We start from the raw sequence: 19,593 nt of genomic DNA on the forward strand, positions 1-19,593 counted from the left end.
GCCAGACAATACAGAACAGTGCACAGTTGAGCAGCGAGATCTGTGAAAATGAAAACCCTAAAAAGCTTCGTAAGGTCGAAGGGATTCAGACAAGGGTTGCGGCACACAAGGAAGTGTGTGACCTCATTATCACACAAGCTAACACCCAATTCCAGTTCAGAGATCATCTGATATTATCTTCTCATCTGTGTCAAGAAAAATTTGAATATTACAAAAGCTCATTTCCTGAAAATGACCTAAATGTATGTGTGAAGCTTTTTCCAATGTCCAATAAAGACAAACTAAAAACGGAACTCACTGTGTTGTATCAGAGACAAGAATTCAGAAATATCAGTGATCCAGTCAAGCTCTTGTAGTTTTTTCTATCTGAGAACTTGCAGGCCTCATTTTCAGAAGTTGTGGAACTACTACGCATAGCTATCGCCGTACCAATGACAACTTCCGAACCAGAACGTTGCTGTTCGTGTTTGAAGAGAGTAAAATCCTATCTTAGAAATATGATAAGAGAAGAGAGACTGACCGCATTAGCTATGTTTTCCACTGTAAAGACTATGTTAAACAACATATCGGATTTCAATAAGAAGATGATTCAAAAGTTTGCAACCTACAAGACAAGGCGCATGGAACTAATCTTTAAATAAGATAAGTTGCATGGTTTATTTTTGTATGCAGCCCCCCCTGAATTCAGTACCCATGAGCCGCCACTGTGTTTGACACTGGCACAATGAAACCCATTGTCTTCACAAAACGATCTTACCTGACAGTGTGGGAGGAGGAACATTTTTGTTGTGAGTTTAGCGAAAACATTAAATATTTGCTATGTTTAAATGTATACGAGTATTACAGAATAATACGAAAAGACATTACATAAATGCCATGCAGCACAACATGCCCAAGTGAAGGAATGACATGTAATTATGTAATTCATATATATATATATATATATATATATAGATAATTATTATTATTGTTACTACCGATACTACTTTTGTTGTGCTGATTCTATTGTAAAGAAATACGTGTTAAAATAAAATGATTATTTCAGGAATATAACGAGCAACAAAGTTGCATAATTGCAGTCAGACATAGAAGTCAAAACTAAATATGGAGATTTTGACTCTGCTAGCAATGACATATTAAAATTAATAATAATGCACACAGTTTCACCTCAAGACATCATGCACAACTTGTTTCGCCACTGCATTATACTAAAAATAATAATATAAAAGAAAAATATACGAATGCTCATGGTAGGCAAGAAATTGTTATCAAGCACTTGGATAAATCACATGATGACTCATATTCAAAATATCTATATAAGGGAATTGTCTTCTTTCTTCCCATTTTAACGAGTATACAACAAAATTGACCAAAGCAGCCAGACTGAAAGTTGATGTATGCACATAACAAGACAAAAGAATGCCAAGTCAGGCTATATCAGTGCAGTTCAACCTGCTGCAGGACTAAATGAACACAGCTATGAAGCGCCACCTTAGCCATTAGAAGTAATTACTAAAGTACTGATAAACAAAGTTCCTAAATTAAATTCAAATAGTCATGCTGTAGTACATTAAGATTTTTAATTCATGTAGGCTACTATGCCTATATTGGTAGGAAGTTCTATAGTGTCATATCAGTAATAAGGATACAAGCAATTTACCATAAAGGAAATGTTAAGTACTAAACAAATAGGTCTACTTATTTTAGTCAGTATGTTCAGTTTTCATTCCAACTCTATTTATTTCAATCATCTGTGTTTTACCGGTATTTCATTAATGCACGTCAATACCAGTAAAAACGTCCTAAACTGACATCATACCAGTTATTAACATGGCTAACAAGAAAGGCAGGCTATGGCACGACGTCACAATCTTAGTCATAACATGGCCAGCATGGAACAAGTTTATATATAAATGCACATTTAACATGAGTTTAATATAGCAATTCTTTTGCTTTTTAGAACTTTGAACGTGTACTTATATCAGGCCATTGTCACGATGGTCATGACTAGACCAAGCTAATCATGTGACTGTAGCCTGTCTTTCGCACTGTAGCCTGTCTTTCTCGTTAGCCACGGGCATTAAGAATTTGTGATATTCTTCATAGTACTGAAAAATATAGAAAAAATATGGTATTTACCACTATACTCAATAGAGATACGGTCTCTTGAATTAACAACACCAAACATTGAAAAAATACATTCTACATTAGCGGATGATATTATAGCTGTTAAGAGTTGCATAACTTTGTCTATTACCACCTTGCCAGTATTTGATTTAAATCAGACTTTCTTTTTTAAAATATAATTTTACTTAGAAATCATTTGAAATTATTCTCAGATTAGTGCATGCTTCATTGTTTATGAAGTACTAGGATGAATAATGGACAATAAATCTAAATACTGTATCAACAATATTTTGAATTGGTGTATGATACATTACAACATATTTTTGAACCAGTTTCCGTCTTAAAGGTGAATGCAACAGAAGGAATTGTTTGTAGCATAACAGAATTTTTCAGCTTGTTTAAGTCCTCTTCCTGTTTTTCACTTGTTCAGACGACAAAGGGACTAAGTTAACATAGCTTAATTTTCAGAGATGGTCTCTCAATGGATAGTTGATCTGTAACTAATGATCTCTCTTGTTTTGATACTGAAGGTGAAACTACTCAACCTATCTCCGAATTTTTATCTCCATCAGTCAGATGTTGCCAGTATTCTAATTTTTTTTCTTGATTACCTTTTATGCCGTTACATTTCTGAATATGTAACATCACTGTAGCAACTAATCCCCGTATTTCTAAACAGCATGATCTGTATTTAGCTTTCATGCCTTTTTCCACTTAAGTGGGAAGTTTTTTTAAATTCTCCCCACATTGGATCAAGTTTTCGACCTGGATTACTCATTTTAAGGTAATAGCAACCTTCTTGCTACACTTATACAAGTAGAACAAACTGAACACACTCAATAAAATGACTCTTATGTTGATAAGTTACTACTAGGTGTTAACTCAACAATGCTATAAAACAAACTAAAAAGAAGAAACAATTTGAACAAAAATGGACAAGCAATAAGTTAATAAGAAAGCAAATTATTATTTACCCAATGGATATGTCAATAGTGTTAACACATAGGATGTATTTGTAGATTATTATTTAAAAAGTTAATAATAAACACAATTAAAAAAAATAATTCAGTGATAATAAAAATAATTTGATTCAAATCAGTGATTTATATTATAAAATCATGTTTAAATCATTACACTCTGATAATAAGAATGGCAAAATACCGCTTTTTTTGCCTTAAAATTGCAATTTTCTAGTGAATGCATAATTATTATCATTTGTAATGAAAATAATTCAAAAGAAACATTACTTGATAATTCTTATCATGGATGGAGATGTGGATATCCTGGGCGGGGCAATGATCAACTTAATTTTTAGATTTATTTTATAACAGAATCCTGTTTCATATCTGTATCTGAGAATTTCATACACGATTAAGTAAGATATTGCATAGCAAACTAAGAGGTAATGCTCTAATTAGCGTCAATGTTACTGGTAAAGTCACAGTCCAGTACTGTCCCTGCAAGCTTGATCAAAACAAGAAGAATGTATTCAAATAAAAGGCTACTATATTGCATATAGCATTTCTTGCCATTTATGTCACTTTCTCTCCATATTCTAAAAAGATGGGGCTACATTAATTTTTCTAAGTGCAGTAATTTATATAAATCTCTTTGACATTTATAATGAACTGAAGAAGTTCAACTGCAACTATAATTCTGTAGATACTAATTTATTTATTTTAATCATTTGTGGAGACATACAATCTACATGGTTTCAAAAAACTCTTTCAGTTCTAAAATCCTTATTCAATCAAGTTTCGAATGGGTACAAAATGATGAAGCTCTATTTCAGTGATACAAACATATTTGGGGACAGACGCCTGTACTATTTCATTTGTCATTTAATACTAAGTAAGGAAGGGGAATGATTGGAGAATGAGGAAGAAAACTGTCATTTTGTGTTTTTTTAAATAAAAATCTACTTTCATGTGCATAATTCTTGAAAACACAGAGTTGTAGATACTGAATATGATAAAAATTCGTCCAATAGTTCAGGAAAAATTACTATACATTACCAAACAGACTGTAGAAAGAGTTGAATATACAGTGAGACCTTGATATATCGTTCCTGTTATCGTCATTTTCCCGGGTTTTTCATCTGCTTTTTTTGGTCCCGGAAATAGTTCCATATAAATAAAGTCATTTTTTTCTGGTTCCATCATTCCTCGAACTATCGTTTTATCGCATCAATCACTGACAAATCATAGTCCCGATGCCATATTTTCCTGCAAGGATAGTTTTCTTTTACTTGGAAAGGGCGAACGCTTTGCTCTCCATTATTATCTTTGAAGCAAGAGGATATAGAAGATTGTGATCTGGAGACTGTGTCAAACCGCAGAGAAACATAAAATGTATTATGCCACCATGATACTATGATACGTGATGCGATTCATTATTTTAGTGCAGTGCGCAAACTCTCCACATGTGTTTAGTATAGTCTGCCACTGAGAAAATTAGTTACTACATGTGTGGCATGTGCTATGAAGACAGGTATTAGATTCTGAAAGGAAATGCAATTTTATAGTAACTTACTGATTAATCATATTTTTCCACACAAGAACAATGTGAGGTGTATAAACATTTGATACAGTATTATTATGGAATATATTATTCAGTTGTCTTACCTAACGAGATTTGTTGTCTTAATGCTGCGATTTGTTTAGAGTCGCTGTGTTACAACAGAGACGCCGATCTCCACAGTGGCAAGTGTTTCTGTACATTGATTATGTTCAGTGGATGTTTATATGCTTAGACATGTACAGGAGAAGTATCTTTGTAGGGTTACTAAAGAGCTAGACAAGTTTTGGCAATATTTTCGTGTGATATGATATAGGCCTAATTTGTGACGCAGGTTCTAGCTGAATGTAATGTAACAGTATGGGCTAATGGAAGCCTGCCTACTTTAAACAGTAGTATTAATTTTATGTGAATGGATTTGTGGTAACACATATCTGCATTCTGGACATATGAATCTAGGTTTATGATTTTCACATACTTCATTTCTGTCTAAATTATCAGTAATGACCAACATCTTGGAAGGAATAGCGAACTAATTTTTTGTGCGTACATCATTCTCATCACAAGCATGACTTGGTATGATGGTGTGGGAGGTGGTAAAACTCCACCTTTCGTTCTGTTTACTTCACTATCGTTCTTTCACTATAGAATTCAGGCACAAAATGTGCAAATATTTTCTGCAAGAAATAGTGTACATAATGTTCTAACAAAGCTGCATTCAATGCAATCACTAGGGCCCAGAAGTTCATGCATTTGCATGTTTTTTCTTAGGGGTTAAAAATGTATACTTATACATTATGTGCACGAATTACGGAATTTTCAGTTATTTGAACATGATTTTATGGTGCATATAACTGCAAGTTTTCGTGATTTTGATAAATCCATCATATTTCAATATTTTAGTGCCTATATAACATATTTTAATGAGTTTTATGTTTTTTTTTTTCATATGGATCATATTGGCAGTAAAGTTGCACGTGATGATGCAACTCGTCATGTGACGAGAAGTAATGCTGATGTGATGATGTCATGCAGTGAATTCCCTATTTCATCATCCTTCCATGTATGTGTGTAGCTGTCGCCTGGCTGGCCATTGGCAGTTGTGTTGTACTCTTGTAATGTAACGGTGTTGTGAATTGGTTGCCACCAAATTAAGTTACGTGTATAAAGTGTCTGTTAAAAGTTCATTAAATGCCAAAAATAAGACCAACTTCGAGTGCTAGATTAACTAATTTACAGAAGGAGTTTCCAGGTGACTTAATATCTACAGATAATAGGGTACTGTTTTGTGGAGCGTGTGAGAAAAATGTAGGAAGTGAGAAAAGATTTTAAATAGTCCAGCACATAAACACAGCAAAACATAAGCTGAATTTAACCGAAAACTCGCAAGCCTGTTCAAAAACAACTAGTAGAGTGTTTAGGAAGTAGGGTTACTGAATTTTCTTACGACTTGTGCCAAGCATTTTTAGCTGCTGATATTCCCTTGTGGAAAATTAATAATCCCACATTAAAACATTTTCTTGCCAAATACACTCGACAACATGTAGCTGAAGAAAGTACATTGCATAAGACTTATGTACGACATTGTTACAATAACGTATTGTCAAATTCACAAATTGTAATGCAACAGTTTGTATGGTTGTCTGCTGATGAAACCACAGATTCCGAAGGCCATTTTATTGCTAATATGATTGTTGGTGCCTTAAATAAGGAACAAAAGATGATACCTTATCTTCTTAATGTGTGTGAATTGCCAGCCACTAACAATGTAACTGTGACTCAGTGGTGATGGACTCCTTGAAATTATTATGGCCATCTGGAATCAAATACAACCAGCTACTTTCATTTGTTGCTGATGCAGGTACTTAATTCATATAACTTGTGTGGTACATGCTCTTCAACCCATTGCTCAGACAATACGTAATTCTTTCCAATTGGTAGATAGATTTGTGGCCTCTACAAAGAGAATTTTTGTTAAATCTCCTTCAAGAGTCAAGTTGTTTAGATCAACAGCACCTAATATCCCACTTCCTCCTGCGCCAGTGTTAACTCGATGGGGAACATGGCTGGATGCAGCTTTGTATTATGCTCAGTATATAGAAATAGTCAAAGAGGTTGTTAATTCATTGGACTCAAATGATGCTACATCAATAGAAACAGTGCAAAATATTCTTGTCAGGTAATGGGTTAGAAGACAATCTTGATTTCATATCTGCGCATTTTTCTTTCTTAACAACAGCCATAACGTCACTGGAAGCTGTAGGATTTCCCTTAAATGAATCACTTACTGTTTTCGAAAAAACAATATGCAATCTAAGTTCTGTTCCCAGTAGTATAGGACAAAAAGTGAAAGAGAAAGTGAATTATGTAATTTCAAAAAATCCTGGTTATAAACAGATCTGAAATATTCGAGACATCCTTGAAGAAAAACCATCTGTCACACCAAGAGACTTGCCTCTCTCTGTGGAGCAGTTAACATCATTTAAATATGCCCCAATAACATCTTGGGCCATATTCATAGACATTCTTAGCATGGGCTTCCGGTGGATGATCAGCGAACTAACGTTTTTCATATTCATAAACCAGTGTTAGCGATATGGTATGATATGAATCCCATACAAGGAACCAGTCAATAGCCGGGGCTAGTTTAGCACACCTGTAGTGCGGACTAGCGAAGTGGAGAGAAGTTTTTCACGTTACAAAAGTGTTTTGCGAGACAACAAACTAAGTTTTTCAGTTCAAAATTTATGCACAGTGATGGTTGTGAACTGCAATTCATGTCAACATTGGCAGTGGGTTCACTTCTGCTTCAACCTCTAAGGAATAATGTAAGTTTATTATTATTAATACTAACTCGTCTTGTCTACTGCCAAGGGACATTAATTCTTTTAATTTAATAGTGCATATTTATTGGCACATTTTCAAGTTCTTAAGAGCATATTTGCATGCATATTTCATAGTTTTTAGGCATGAACTTCCGGGCCCTAGTAATCACTAATCAATCAGTTATTAATTTTATACCTTATTTAACCCTCCTAGTACCACTGGGGTCAATATGACCCCAGTAGCTTTTTTGAAAGAAAAATCTCCGCCATTTTTAAAACTATAATTTTGAAAATTTATGACTTTATCCCTTTGAGTCAACTATATCCAATGATGTTTCATTAATTTTTATATTTTCAACACATTAAAAAATATTCATTGTTTCTTCACTGAGTACCATTGGGGTCTATATGACCCCATTAAAAATTGGCTTTTTTCTTTGAATGTAACATTATGAAAGTAGAAATGCTGACCGTTACTTTGAACATCTGTTATACGGAACACATGCAACAATTAAATAATATTTCCCGCTTATTTCTTACCCATTTTTAAGGTTTGTTGCCTAAGTTTTTATTAGTGTTTTGCCTCAGTGTGATGTAGAATTACGGCGTAATTGTGAATGAAGAAGATAATGAGGAAGAGGAATATAATGAGGAAGATGAATATGATGAAGAAAAATCTGATGACGATGGAGAGATTGATGCTATTATAACCGAAGACTGTCAATCAGCTGATAATTCTGATGATAATGGAGATTTAGAAACTACTGTTCCTGAAATTTCTAACATCTCAAATTTGAATGTTTTCAAGTAAGTATATTTCACCTACCAATTATTTATTACAACAGAAACAACAGCAATAATAACAAATGTTCCGCGCCGTAGCGTCGTGGTCTATGGGATTCTGCCTAGGACTCGCATTATGGAATGCGCGCTGGTTTCAATCCTCATGAGGAAAGAAATTTTCTCATGAAATTTCGTCCAGTGTATGGGACCAGTGCCCACCCAGCATCGTGATGCACTTGGGGAGCTACGATAGGTAGCGAAAATGCGGTTTCGCAAACCAGCTCTAACAGCTGGAGGGATCATCGTGCTAACCACACGATACCTCCATTCTGGTTGGATGATCGTCCACCTCTGCTTCGGAATGTGAATGTGAGGCCAGCAGCCGGCTAGTAGGTCTTGGCCCTTCATGGGCTGTAGCGCCACGGATTTACATTACTTTTTATAATAATAGATAATCAGTAAGTAAATATCTGAAATAGTAATACAGATGTTTTCAGGTCCAGAAATGGAAATGAAGTATGGAATAAAAGTCCTGCTAGATTGCATCAAGGGAGGCAGCCAGCACGAAACGCAATGAAGACGGCTCCAGGTCCAACGCAGCATAGTTGAGGAAATGTAAACACTGTGCAGTCAGCTTTTGAATTATTTATGAAGTCCAGCATTTTGCAGAATATTTTGAAGTGGACCAACAAAGAAGGTAACATTACCTACGGTAACAAATGGATAGATCTTGATAGAGAAGAATTTGAGTACTTTCTTGACCTGCTTATATTTGCAGGAGTGTACAAAGGTCACAATGTGGGCATAGTGAATTTATGGAACACAGAGCATGGCCGACCTATTTTCAATAGCTCTATGGTTAGGAACCGTTTTACTGAAATATCACACTGTCTTCTGTTCGATGACGCTCAACAGCGGTGACAGAATCGTAGCCCTGATAAATTGCCTCCTATAAGGGACGTATTTGAGCAGTGGGTAAAGCACATTACATGATGTGTATGAACCACATGAGAATATTACAGTTGATGAACAACTGGTAACTTTCAGGGGCAGGTGTCCTTTTTGGCAGTATATCTTCTCATAACCCGGAAAATACGGCATCAAAGTATGGGCTGCTTGTGTCACAAACCTGCAAGTGTACACAGGAAGGGGCGAAGACCAGCCTAGAGAATCGAATCAGGGAAAAGAGAAGTATTGGACTTAACTCAAAATTTATCCCTGAGTGGTGGAAACATCACAACAGATAATTTCTTCACAAGCTTGGACCTGGCAAAGGAATTAGAAAGAAAACAGATGCCTCTGCTAGGAACAATAAGAAAGAATCGCTGTGAACTACCCGCAGAATTTGTCATAGCAAAGGGAAGGAAAGCAGCTTCTTCGGATTCAAGGAATCCGCTACGATAGTTTCCTATTACCCAAAAAAGGGTAAGGTAGTGATTCTGCTGAGCACTATGCATTTCAAAGAGGAAATAGCTGAAGATGAAAAAGAAAAACCTATTATGGTACTAGAATATAACGCAACAAAGTCAGGTGTAGACATAATGGACAAATTAGTCAGGACATACACTACAATACGTATGACAAGGAGGTGGCCCATGGTTATTTTTTATAAATTTTTGGATATTAGTGCGCTCAATGTGTTGAAAACATGGCTGGAGTTAAATCCTGACTCGAAGAAAAAACCAATTACAGAAGAAGAGAATTTCTTCTTGACCTGGGAACATTTTTAGTACAGAAGAACAGAAGTAGGCACACCAAAGTTCCTCCTGCTCGTATTTCAGCACAAGTACAAAGTGGGGCAAAACGTGGACGATGCCACTTATGTGAAAGTTCTGTGGACAGAAAGCATCCAGAAAAGTGCATAAGTTCATCTTTCGTCTGCAGACAACATTCCAAGTTGTTTTGTTTCAAATGTAAAGACGTATAAGATGAAGGCAGAAGGAAGGCAAAGTGTAAAATGTAAAAGTGTAGAAAGGTTTATATACATAGCTATTCTGTTTTGAAGGTAAATTTGTGTGTTTTTATGCCAGTTCATTAAAACAATTAGATTACTACCGATATATCTCGTGTAAATTACTTGGGGTCTATATGACCCCAGCGGTACTCAGTGTAAAAAAAGAAACCTGGTAGTAAGCAAACAATATTGCAAGTTTACAAGCAAGAATAAAATATTATGAGACACGTTCATTATGATTTTACATTACTGTTACAAATTAAATGCATCGATTATGTAGGTATTTCCCTTTAAATAATCTAGGGACCAGTGGGATACGTTCATAACTCTGTTGTGTCTATTATATGCCTAAATACGGTAATTCTTTTATGGTTTCCCAGTGTTATTGTTTTCCCATATTTATCATTTTTATTCCCTGTCCCCCCCCCCCACCCCAAAAAAACGATGGATCGAGGTTTCACTGGATTTAAAATTCAAATCTTCTGAGACATTATGTAGTTATTCAATAATAATCTATTAAATTATAAAATTCTGAATATACTTACTTTGAACAATTATTTTCTGTACAAGGATATACTCTTCTTAATGAAGTTTTCATATGAACAGACATATGTCTCACAAGCTTTGACTTTTCTTTAAAATCTCTCTTGCATAAGTCACATGTAAATACAGCATCTTGAGTTTTCTTCTTGTAATCATTCTTAAATTTTTGTACTTTGGAAATTGCAGCAGCTTCCTTTCTTTCAGTCGGTATTTGATGTTGTAACATATGTTTTTGAAATTGTGTCATTCCCATTATATGTTTAAAGCATATATTGCAAGTACAGTTTATTTTTTCAGGGCAATCCTCGTGATCTTTGATATGTTTCAACAAGTAAAACTTCATCTTGAATTGGGCATTACATAAGTTACAATGAAGACTGTCATCATCTTCAGTTAATTTTTCATGATATGCTACATGCTTCTTTAATTTTGATGCTCTCTTGAAGCGTCTATTGCATTTATCACAATAGTATGTTTCAGACATTTTATGGACAGCCATCATATGCCTTTGTAGGTTTTCTTCATTCTTTAAAGTTTTCTTGCATACATTACAGATTACATCTGAAACAAATAATACTTATAAGTTAACGCATAGTTAAATGAACACAATCATACTGAAGTACACTTTATTTGAAAATAAGCAGTGAGGTGGTAACTTTTGTTGCTGTGTGCCTTATATCCCTATGGTGAAGTATTGCTGCAGGTATAGTCCGGATCAGCTTACTTAATACTGTAAGGGTAAAACCTAACCATTTTCCCTCCATTACTACATATGCTAATGAATTATGGTGATTTTCTAGTTTGCAGGTTGAATTTTCTTTTACCAACTTATTTTAGAATTTCGGTACTGAGAAATACTACAACTGATTGTGATATTCTGTTATGTTGCCAGCAGCAACAGTTGTCATTGGTAGTACAAATTCTGAAAATTCAAATTCTTCTAGATTTCTGAGCAGATTACTGGAAGCTAGTGAAATCTCAACATACTAATAATTAATTAATATCAGTATTAATATTAATACATAGTAGTTATTGTACATGTTGTGTTGCGTTGTGGTTACAATTCCAGATTATAGTCAGGTAAATATATATATAAATATAGCGTACGGAGTGATACATGCACCGGTAATCGATATAAATACCATTTCACATTTTAATTAATTTCTCTTGTGTAGATTTTTATTACAATAATGTCAAAGAGAGGAAATAGCATGGAAGAAAGAAAGAGAGTGCCATTCAGCGTAGGCTACGCTTCAGGAATCTATAGTTCATATGTATAATGAACTGAAGGAAGAAGATAATTGAGGAATTATGCATACGGAGATAGCAATTATAACTAGAGTAGCAAAATTATTAGGAGTAAATATGTTGTTGTTGTTTTCTAATGCCAGGCATTTGACAATAAAGTCATTTGACCTCTTGCACTCCAATATTTTTCAAAGATATTGTCATGGTCAGCCACTGAAGCACAGATTTTGAGGTGTTCCGAATCCATTTCTTGATTTGAATTGCATAATGGGCAGTTAGGGGAGTCATATACTCCAACTCTATGCAGGTGCTTGGCCAAACATCATGGCCTATTGCCAAACTAAATGCAGCTACAGACAATTTGCGTGGTAAATCGGGAATTAACTGTGGATTAAGATGCAGAGAGTTCCATTTTTTCCCTTGAGATTGTGTTATCAAATTTTGTTTGTTGAAGCCTAAGTAATACGTAGATTTAGTAACAGGTCTGTAAGTAGCAGTGCTGCCCTTCTATGCTAAAGCATCCGCATTCTCATTTCCCAGGATTCCACAATGGGATGGTATCCATTGGAATACAAGTCTTTTATTGAGTGTTATTAATTGAGAGACCATTTTAGTTATTTCTGCTGTTTGAGATGGTGTGTGGCTAGAGACTATTGATAGAATAGCTGCTTTGGAATCGGACAATATAACTGCATTGAGGTGGCATAGAAGATTCCTGAGACTTTCACTTATTGCAATGATTTCTCCATCAAAACTTGTTGTTCCATATCCAAGAGATCTACTGTATAAAGTGAGAAGAGACAGCACGTAACACCTGCACCTGCACCTTTTCCCTGCAGATCAAGGATCCGTCGGTGTATAAATGAAGCCAGTTTTGTGGAGGGTACCTAATATTAATTGTCTCTAAAGACAAACGTTTCAATGTTTCTGTTAAATTTAGATTACACTCTATATTTAATAGAGTTAAAGGGTTTGGTTTAATTTGTAACTTTTCTTTTAAATTCGGGATGTTGATTTTCTGTTTTAAATATTCTTAAGCATATATTTCAAAGTGGCATTCAGTTTTCGGAGTTTGTACTAATCATTTCACGTGATCAAATAAAATACATTTTTAGGTTAGGTCTCGTGAATCGTAACCTGTTTAGTCAAAGCAATGAATTTCATGTTGTCAAACAAAATACATTTTAATATTACAACATATTAATCTACTAATTACAAACATAATGTGTGAGAGGTCCAGGAGAAAAATATACTCTTTCACAAATTATTGAACCATTTAGAAAATACCTCAAAACATAAAGATGAGATGTGGTACATAAGTAAATAAGCAAGAGATCGTTATTGTTAACCCAATGGACTTATATTTAAATTACTGAAATTCCCAGCACTTGGATTTAATGTCCAATTTGCGGATGAATTTGCAGTGCTGAAAAAAATGATAAACAATCGAACTGGTCAAGATTTCTTATGCAGAATTTACCACCACCACCACCACCACCCCCCCGCCCCCGCCGCTGCCGCCGCCGCCGCCGCCACCGCCACCACCACCACCACCACCACATTCTGTGTGACTTAGATTGTGGCTTCCTGTTAACGTACCTCCAGTAACGAATATATTATGCAAATCTGGCTTTCAGGTAGTAGCTCCCTGTAAAGCAGGTTTGAATAATTTCAAGGAAAAATTGTTCCAGGGCTGGGTATCGATCCTGGGACCTTTCACTTAGCACACGAATGCTCTCCCGACTGATGTACCCCAGAAACTATATACGACACCATCAGGAGAGCATTCGTGCACTAAGCAAAGGGTCCCGGGATTGATACCTGGCCCAGGAACAATTTTTCCTTGAAATTATTCAAACCTGCTTTACAGGAAGCTACTACCTGAAAGCCAGATTTGCATATTCGTTATTGGAGGTACATAAACAGGAAGCCACAATTTAAGTCACATAGAATTTGTGTGCACTCAAAGTTGGGTTCTGGCATCTTGTCAGTCCATTTGAATTGTATGGATATAAAAGGAAAATTGTGACAGGGTCGTGTATAGTTCCTGGGGTAGCTCAGTCAGGAGAGCATTCATGCGCTAAGCGAAGGGTCCTGGGATCGATACTCTGCCCTGGAACAATTTTTTCTTAAAATTATTATTATTACTATTATTATTATGATACATGGCACTGTGATTTTACCCCCTTTGACAATATCTGGTATTAGTTGGCAACAATGAAGACACAGCCAAATTAGCCTTTTAGGAACTGTTCTTACGTGGTCCTCATTATAGGTGGATAGGAATCCATAAGAATGTCACTGTGGACACTGGCAAATCTATACTCAGTTTCAGAGTAATGAGAAAGTATGCATCATTTAATGGCATCCATTATATTTACTTAAGTATGAAAACAGAATTAAATTATGTGCAAAAAATCAGATTACAAAATATAAAAGAAGTTCGAAAATTCACCTTTCACAATGCTGAAATGCAGCCCAATCAATAAACATTTTATATTACACATTGTACTTACTGCCACTGACGGTTTTCTTTTCATGGATTTTCAAGTGGTACTCCAAGTTGCACTAAAAGAAAGACAGAAGGAAATATAAGCACAATGAAATATTGAAAAGATTTTGCAGTACACTGAATATTGGAGATAGAATTTCTGGTGGAAAATATATAGTACTTGGAAGAGTTTTTCATAACATTCTCACTTCTCGTGGCAGTGTCCCATAACTTAGTCTATACATTAATAATAATCAATAATCTCTATGATGCAACAGGTCCACATCCATACAGTGTACTGTGAGCAAATCTAAAACCATAAAGTGACTTGCAGTTTTGGTGCATTACTCATGGAGAGGGATGCTTGGATCAACATAAACAAGTACTCATTATAGTGTAAAAATGTATAAAAATCTCACACTTGCGTAACGATATGGAGAAAAATATTATTTTATGAACTTTATTATTATACTAATTACAGAAGATGTCAAGTTTTTTTTTTCTACTATAAAACCATTCGAAGATGATACAATAACAGTTACAACAGGGCAAGAATGGTATAAGAATTGCAGATGGTACTGAAAAAATCTGCCTGAGAGCCATTTTATTCAGCACAAATTTCAAAGAACTTATTTGGAATGCATCCTAGTCCCTTTTAGTTCGAAGCTGTCAGCTGAGTTAAGACAGACCTAAGACTGATAAATTTACCATCATGGTTTAGCTTAGTTTTGTGTTACAAGAAAGAACTGAGTTGTGAAAGTCAATTTTATTATTTGCACAGGATACTTGCTTAAGCTTACTGCGTCCTAATAAAGGTTATCAGATTGGGTATTCTTTGCTTTCCTGGATCAAATTTGTGTGTTGTAGGTGGTGATATCTTTCATAACTGCCTTATTATTGCAGATGGTTCATATGTTTGCTGTCACTATATCTGTCCTAATGAAGAGTTTGTTTTGCTATTATAGCCAGTTATAAAGTCTAAGAGTGATAGCTGTTTTTCTTAGATTTAAATTATTTTTGCATACTGGTGAATGTCCTTCATATATTTTTTTTTATTTCCAATTAATATTACCTTTTTTTGTATCTGTCTTTTGCCTATTACTGGTTGTTTCGGTTTCATATAGTTTCTTTCTGACATATATCTGCCACTTCATCCTCCTGTGATGGAGACTCAGTGTAAAGTTATGTGTTTCTTCCTTGTGTTTTTCTGTGATTTCAGAAGTGGTTATCTCATGTAGGCTATAGTGTCTTTTCTAATTTGAAGTTTTCTGTTGTTGTTTTTTGGTAGATGTAATGCATGTTTCATTGCTGTTGTTATAGCCAGGGATTCTCTATAAAAAATTTGTAGCCATGTTTAAATACAGAGTACTATCCCTGATCACATGCACGCACGCACGCACACACCCACCCACCCACCCACCCACGCACGCATGCACACACCCACCCACCCACGCACACACACATATATATATATATATATATATATATATATATCAGTACCGGTATATTATATCAGATTGGCCATTCCCATGTTATGAAATAACATATAAGAGAAAACAACCATCAGGATCTCCACTGTCCAAAATGAAGTTATTGGTAAAAAATTGCTAGATGGAAGTATGGCTGCAAGCTATTTCTCCATGCAATTCCATCAGGGTTATAATGTGGTAGTGGCTAGATGGCAGCATAATGAAATTAATAAAAGTTGTCTTGAAAGTGTATTAGGCTGATCAATCTATTATGTGTCATCAGGAGTATTATGCAAAGTGTTCACAATATATGCCTAACTCTGCACCTTCTTCTATTTTGATGCTTCTTCACTTAATGAATTTAAGAGGAATTCATTGTAATCTAAAGATATTGTGGATGATATTTGTGTTCTCTTAGGTAGTTAAACAAAAAGTAATTATTCTACAGCTGGACTCTTAAGTTGAGCATGAGCTTAACCTTAATTGGAGGATGTTATGAATTAACCAGCTAACCACAAATTAAAAAAAAAAACTGCGATTTTGATGCCACCTGTGGTACTGGAGCATAAACTAAGTGTACACACACTTTCGGCACCTTTACTTTAAATATAACATTATTGTTAAAGAAAAATGTAAGCCCCATTGCTCGAATCCGAGATTTCAAGTTTTGCAATAAACAACTATGAGTTTAAATCTTTATAAGTGGTAATCATAATTCTGCATCATGCAGGTGAGTCATTTCACGTCAAATTGCAGAGCAATAAAACACGACCTCCTCGTAAATGGTCGAATTTTTTTTTCATGAATTCCAGACATCAAATAAGGAGACCCATATTGTTTTATTTATTAATTATTTGTGTAGTTATGACTATTTGAAATTATGCAAATTCTGCGCGCACTGTTACATAAACTCACTTGGAACTCTGTGTCTACATATAATTGAGATTTGTGGTTTGACACATTTCAAAGACTAAATGCAACACTTTTTATTACTTTAGGCCTGTCACTAATAAATTTAAAATTTGGCCTAATTTTTTAATAATTTCTTTTACAAAGCAAAATTACTATATTAAATCAATCTTCTTAATGCATCCAGCTGTTTGCTGACAACATAAAGTCCATTATAGTCCACTGTAGTCTATTCAGTTGTTGTTTTTCACGAGAAATGAGGGGTATTTTGATTGGTGTTCATTATAGATGCCTGTTGCTAGTAGCCAGAGTTGGGGTGTAGTCAATATATACTGCAGGGCTGTGTCTTCTGCAACTGGTACTGATAATTTTGTTATGCCCAGGGATTATGATAAGCAATATATTTTTACTTTAATTTAAAGTAATGAAATCGTATTATTAATACATGCATACATGCTTTACATGCAAAAGAGCTCGCTTCCTGTTTCGACAGATTACAGAGCACAGTTTAGTTAATGTCAGCAACTCAGCACAGTCCAGTCCTTGAACATGCAGAAATGTGTACATTTGCATTTTGCATTTTTATCGCGAACTTAACTTAGCAACAGCTGACTTATAGCGAAGATATAGCGTCTCTCGCGAGACATTTTAATCGGCAATGATTCCGAAATTCTGAATTTCCATTGGTCAAGTCAAAAACAGATTCAGTCGTGAAAGTTCCTTGAATCCATATTGTTTTAAGTAACGACCGGAAACGCCGATTTGAAAGGATGGTTAAGAATCAGAAGCGTGGTGTTTAGTGAATGCAATACCGTCTTTTCAGAAGATTCGCGGATAAAATAGCGTCACTCTGTTACGTCACAAAGGACGCAGTTCGAGAGTTTATAAAAGGACATGAAACGCCCAAAACGCAGTCATTAGTTATTGGTCAAGACAGTGGTCATGGAGTAGCGCTCCCGACGTCCAGGAAGAAACTCACGAATATGGCATCGAAAATGGGATCAACTAGGACCAGCATTAGGGTTTGCCCTACTATTTATTGTAAGTAAAATCATCAGATCATTCTTTAAACTTTTCATTTAACTAGTTATCTTGGTACTTCAGAATAAACAGAAATTTTCATACTTTCCAAATCGTTCAATACTCAATATTTTATTTGTAGTAAATTGATATTTTTATTAATAAACTTAATAATAGTGAATTTCTACACTTGTGATTATTTCGAAAACCTGAGATCACATTCATAGTAGGAATCCCTCCTATCCATAAGAAAGAACAGTTTATAAAGTATAATGCAGTGTCTGATTCGTTTGTGTTATCTTGATAGAGATTATAACTCGCGATTATCTCGAAGATAAGCCATCTGCCCTCGTCGCGGCAAGCGCCACGACAAATTACTGATGTCAGATATGATAGAGCTTAACAATAAATTATGGTGTCAGAAATGGTATAATAAATATTGGTGTCAGAATTAATATAGTATAATAAAAAGTTGGTGTCAGAAATGGGCACAACAATTTTAATTTACTTCTTTTGTGGTTTATGGATGGATAGTATATAAGAATGTGTTCCAGATCTTCATCATGATTATTACACCACAGACAAGTAGTATTATCATCATCATCATCATCATCATCATCATCATCTGTGGTCATACAGCCCTTTTAGTTTAGCCTTGACCTCCTTAAGAATTGCCGCCCAATCTTCCCTCTCTAGGGCTCTCCATCTCCATCTCTTAATTCCTGCTTTAACTAGATCATCCTGAACATCATCCAACCATCGTAGTTTAGGTCTTCCTGCTCTTCTTTTACCACTTAGCGTGGCATCTAGTAATCTTTTAGGAATATTATTATTGTCCATTCTGATAATGTGGCCCAGCCACTCCAGCCGTCTAATTTTTATATCAGTGACAATACTTGAATCTTTATATAGTTTTTGTAGTTCAGAATTGGTCCTAATTCTCCACTCTCCCTTATCATAAATAGGGCCATAAATTTTTCTTAAAATTTTCCTTTCCCACGTATTTAAGATGGTAGTAGTATTATCAGAAATGTGAAATCTGTGTAGGTACAATTGAGTGACAATGTGACCTGTTCTGGCTCTTGTTAAAAATGTCTGAACATGCCTGGGCAAGTTTTTGTACATTTCCAGGTCATTTGGTTTCTTTTGTACAGACTGTAAAATTTTTCCTTTGTCAGAAGAGAGACAATTGTTGACCCATAGGTTTGTAAAATGAGACTTTACTGAAGCAAAAGCACTGGATAGAGATATCACTTGAAGAGGTCTTGGTTGCAAATATGTTGCCTGTTTTGCAATATTATCGACTTTCTCGTTTCCAGGTATACCACAATGACTAGGTATCCATTGAAATGTTATTTCCTTTTGGAGTTCTTTTAGTTTACTTAGTTGTTTCTGAAGTAGAATAATTCTATGCGCATATAGGTTTGGTACATATTTAATATAGCCCCCTTGGAATCGGTAAGTATGCAAATAGATTTTTCAGAAATTTGAGTAACACACTGAAGAGCAGCATCAATAGCTAGCAATTCAGTGTCAAGACTGGAGGAGGATGAACATGGTATGAAATAACTTTCTTCGTATTTTGGAATATAATACCCTGCTCCTGATGTCCCATTATTAGGATTTAGAGATCCATCTGTATAAATTTGAAAGTGATCCTTATATGTGCTGCAGAGTAGTTCCATGGCATCTAACTTAAGAATGTAT

General features: G+C 35.1%; 1 protein-coding gene across 6 annotated transcripts in view; it reads right to left on the reverse strand.

Moving 5' to 3' along the window:
- Nucleotides 1-19,593, reverse strand: part of LOC138715388 (zinc finger protein 594-like) — a 107,920-nt gene that overhangs the window by 59,503 nt on the left and 28,824 nt on the right. For all 6 annotated transcript variants that reach the window (XM_069848245.1, XM_069848246.1, XM_069848241.1 and 3 more), the window contains 2 exons: nucleotides 14,514-14,565; nucleotides 10,752-11,310 (listed from right to left, as the gene is read on the reverse strand). In XM_069848245.1, coding sequence (XP_069704346.1) covers nucleotides 10,752-11,310; nucleotides 14,514-14,565 — 611 coding nt within the window. The remainder of the gene's footprint in view (nucleotides 1-10,751; nucleotides 11,311-14,513; nucleotides 14,566-19,593) is intronic.

The sequence above is a fragment of the Periplaneta americana genome, chromosome 15 (assembly GCF_040183065.1).
Source record: "Periplaneta americana isolate PAMFEO1 chromosome 15, P.americana_PAMFEO1_priV1, whole genome shotgun sequence".
Lineage (NCBI taxonomy): Eukaryota > Metazoa > Arthropoda > Insecta > Blattodea > Blattidae > Periplaneta > Periplaneta americana.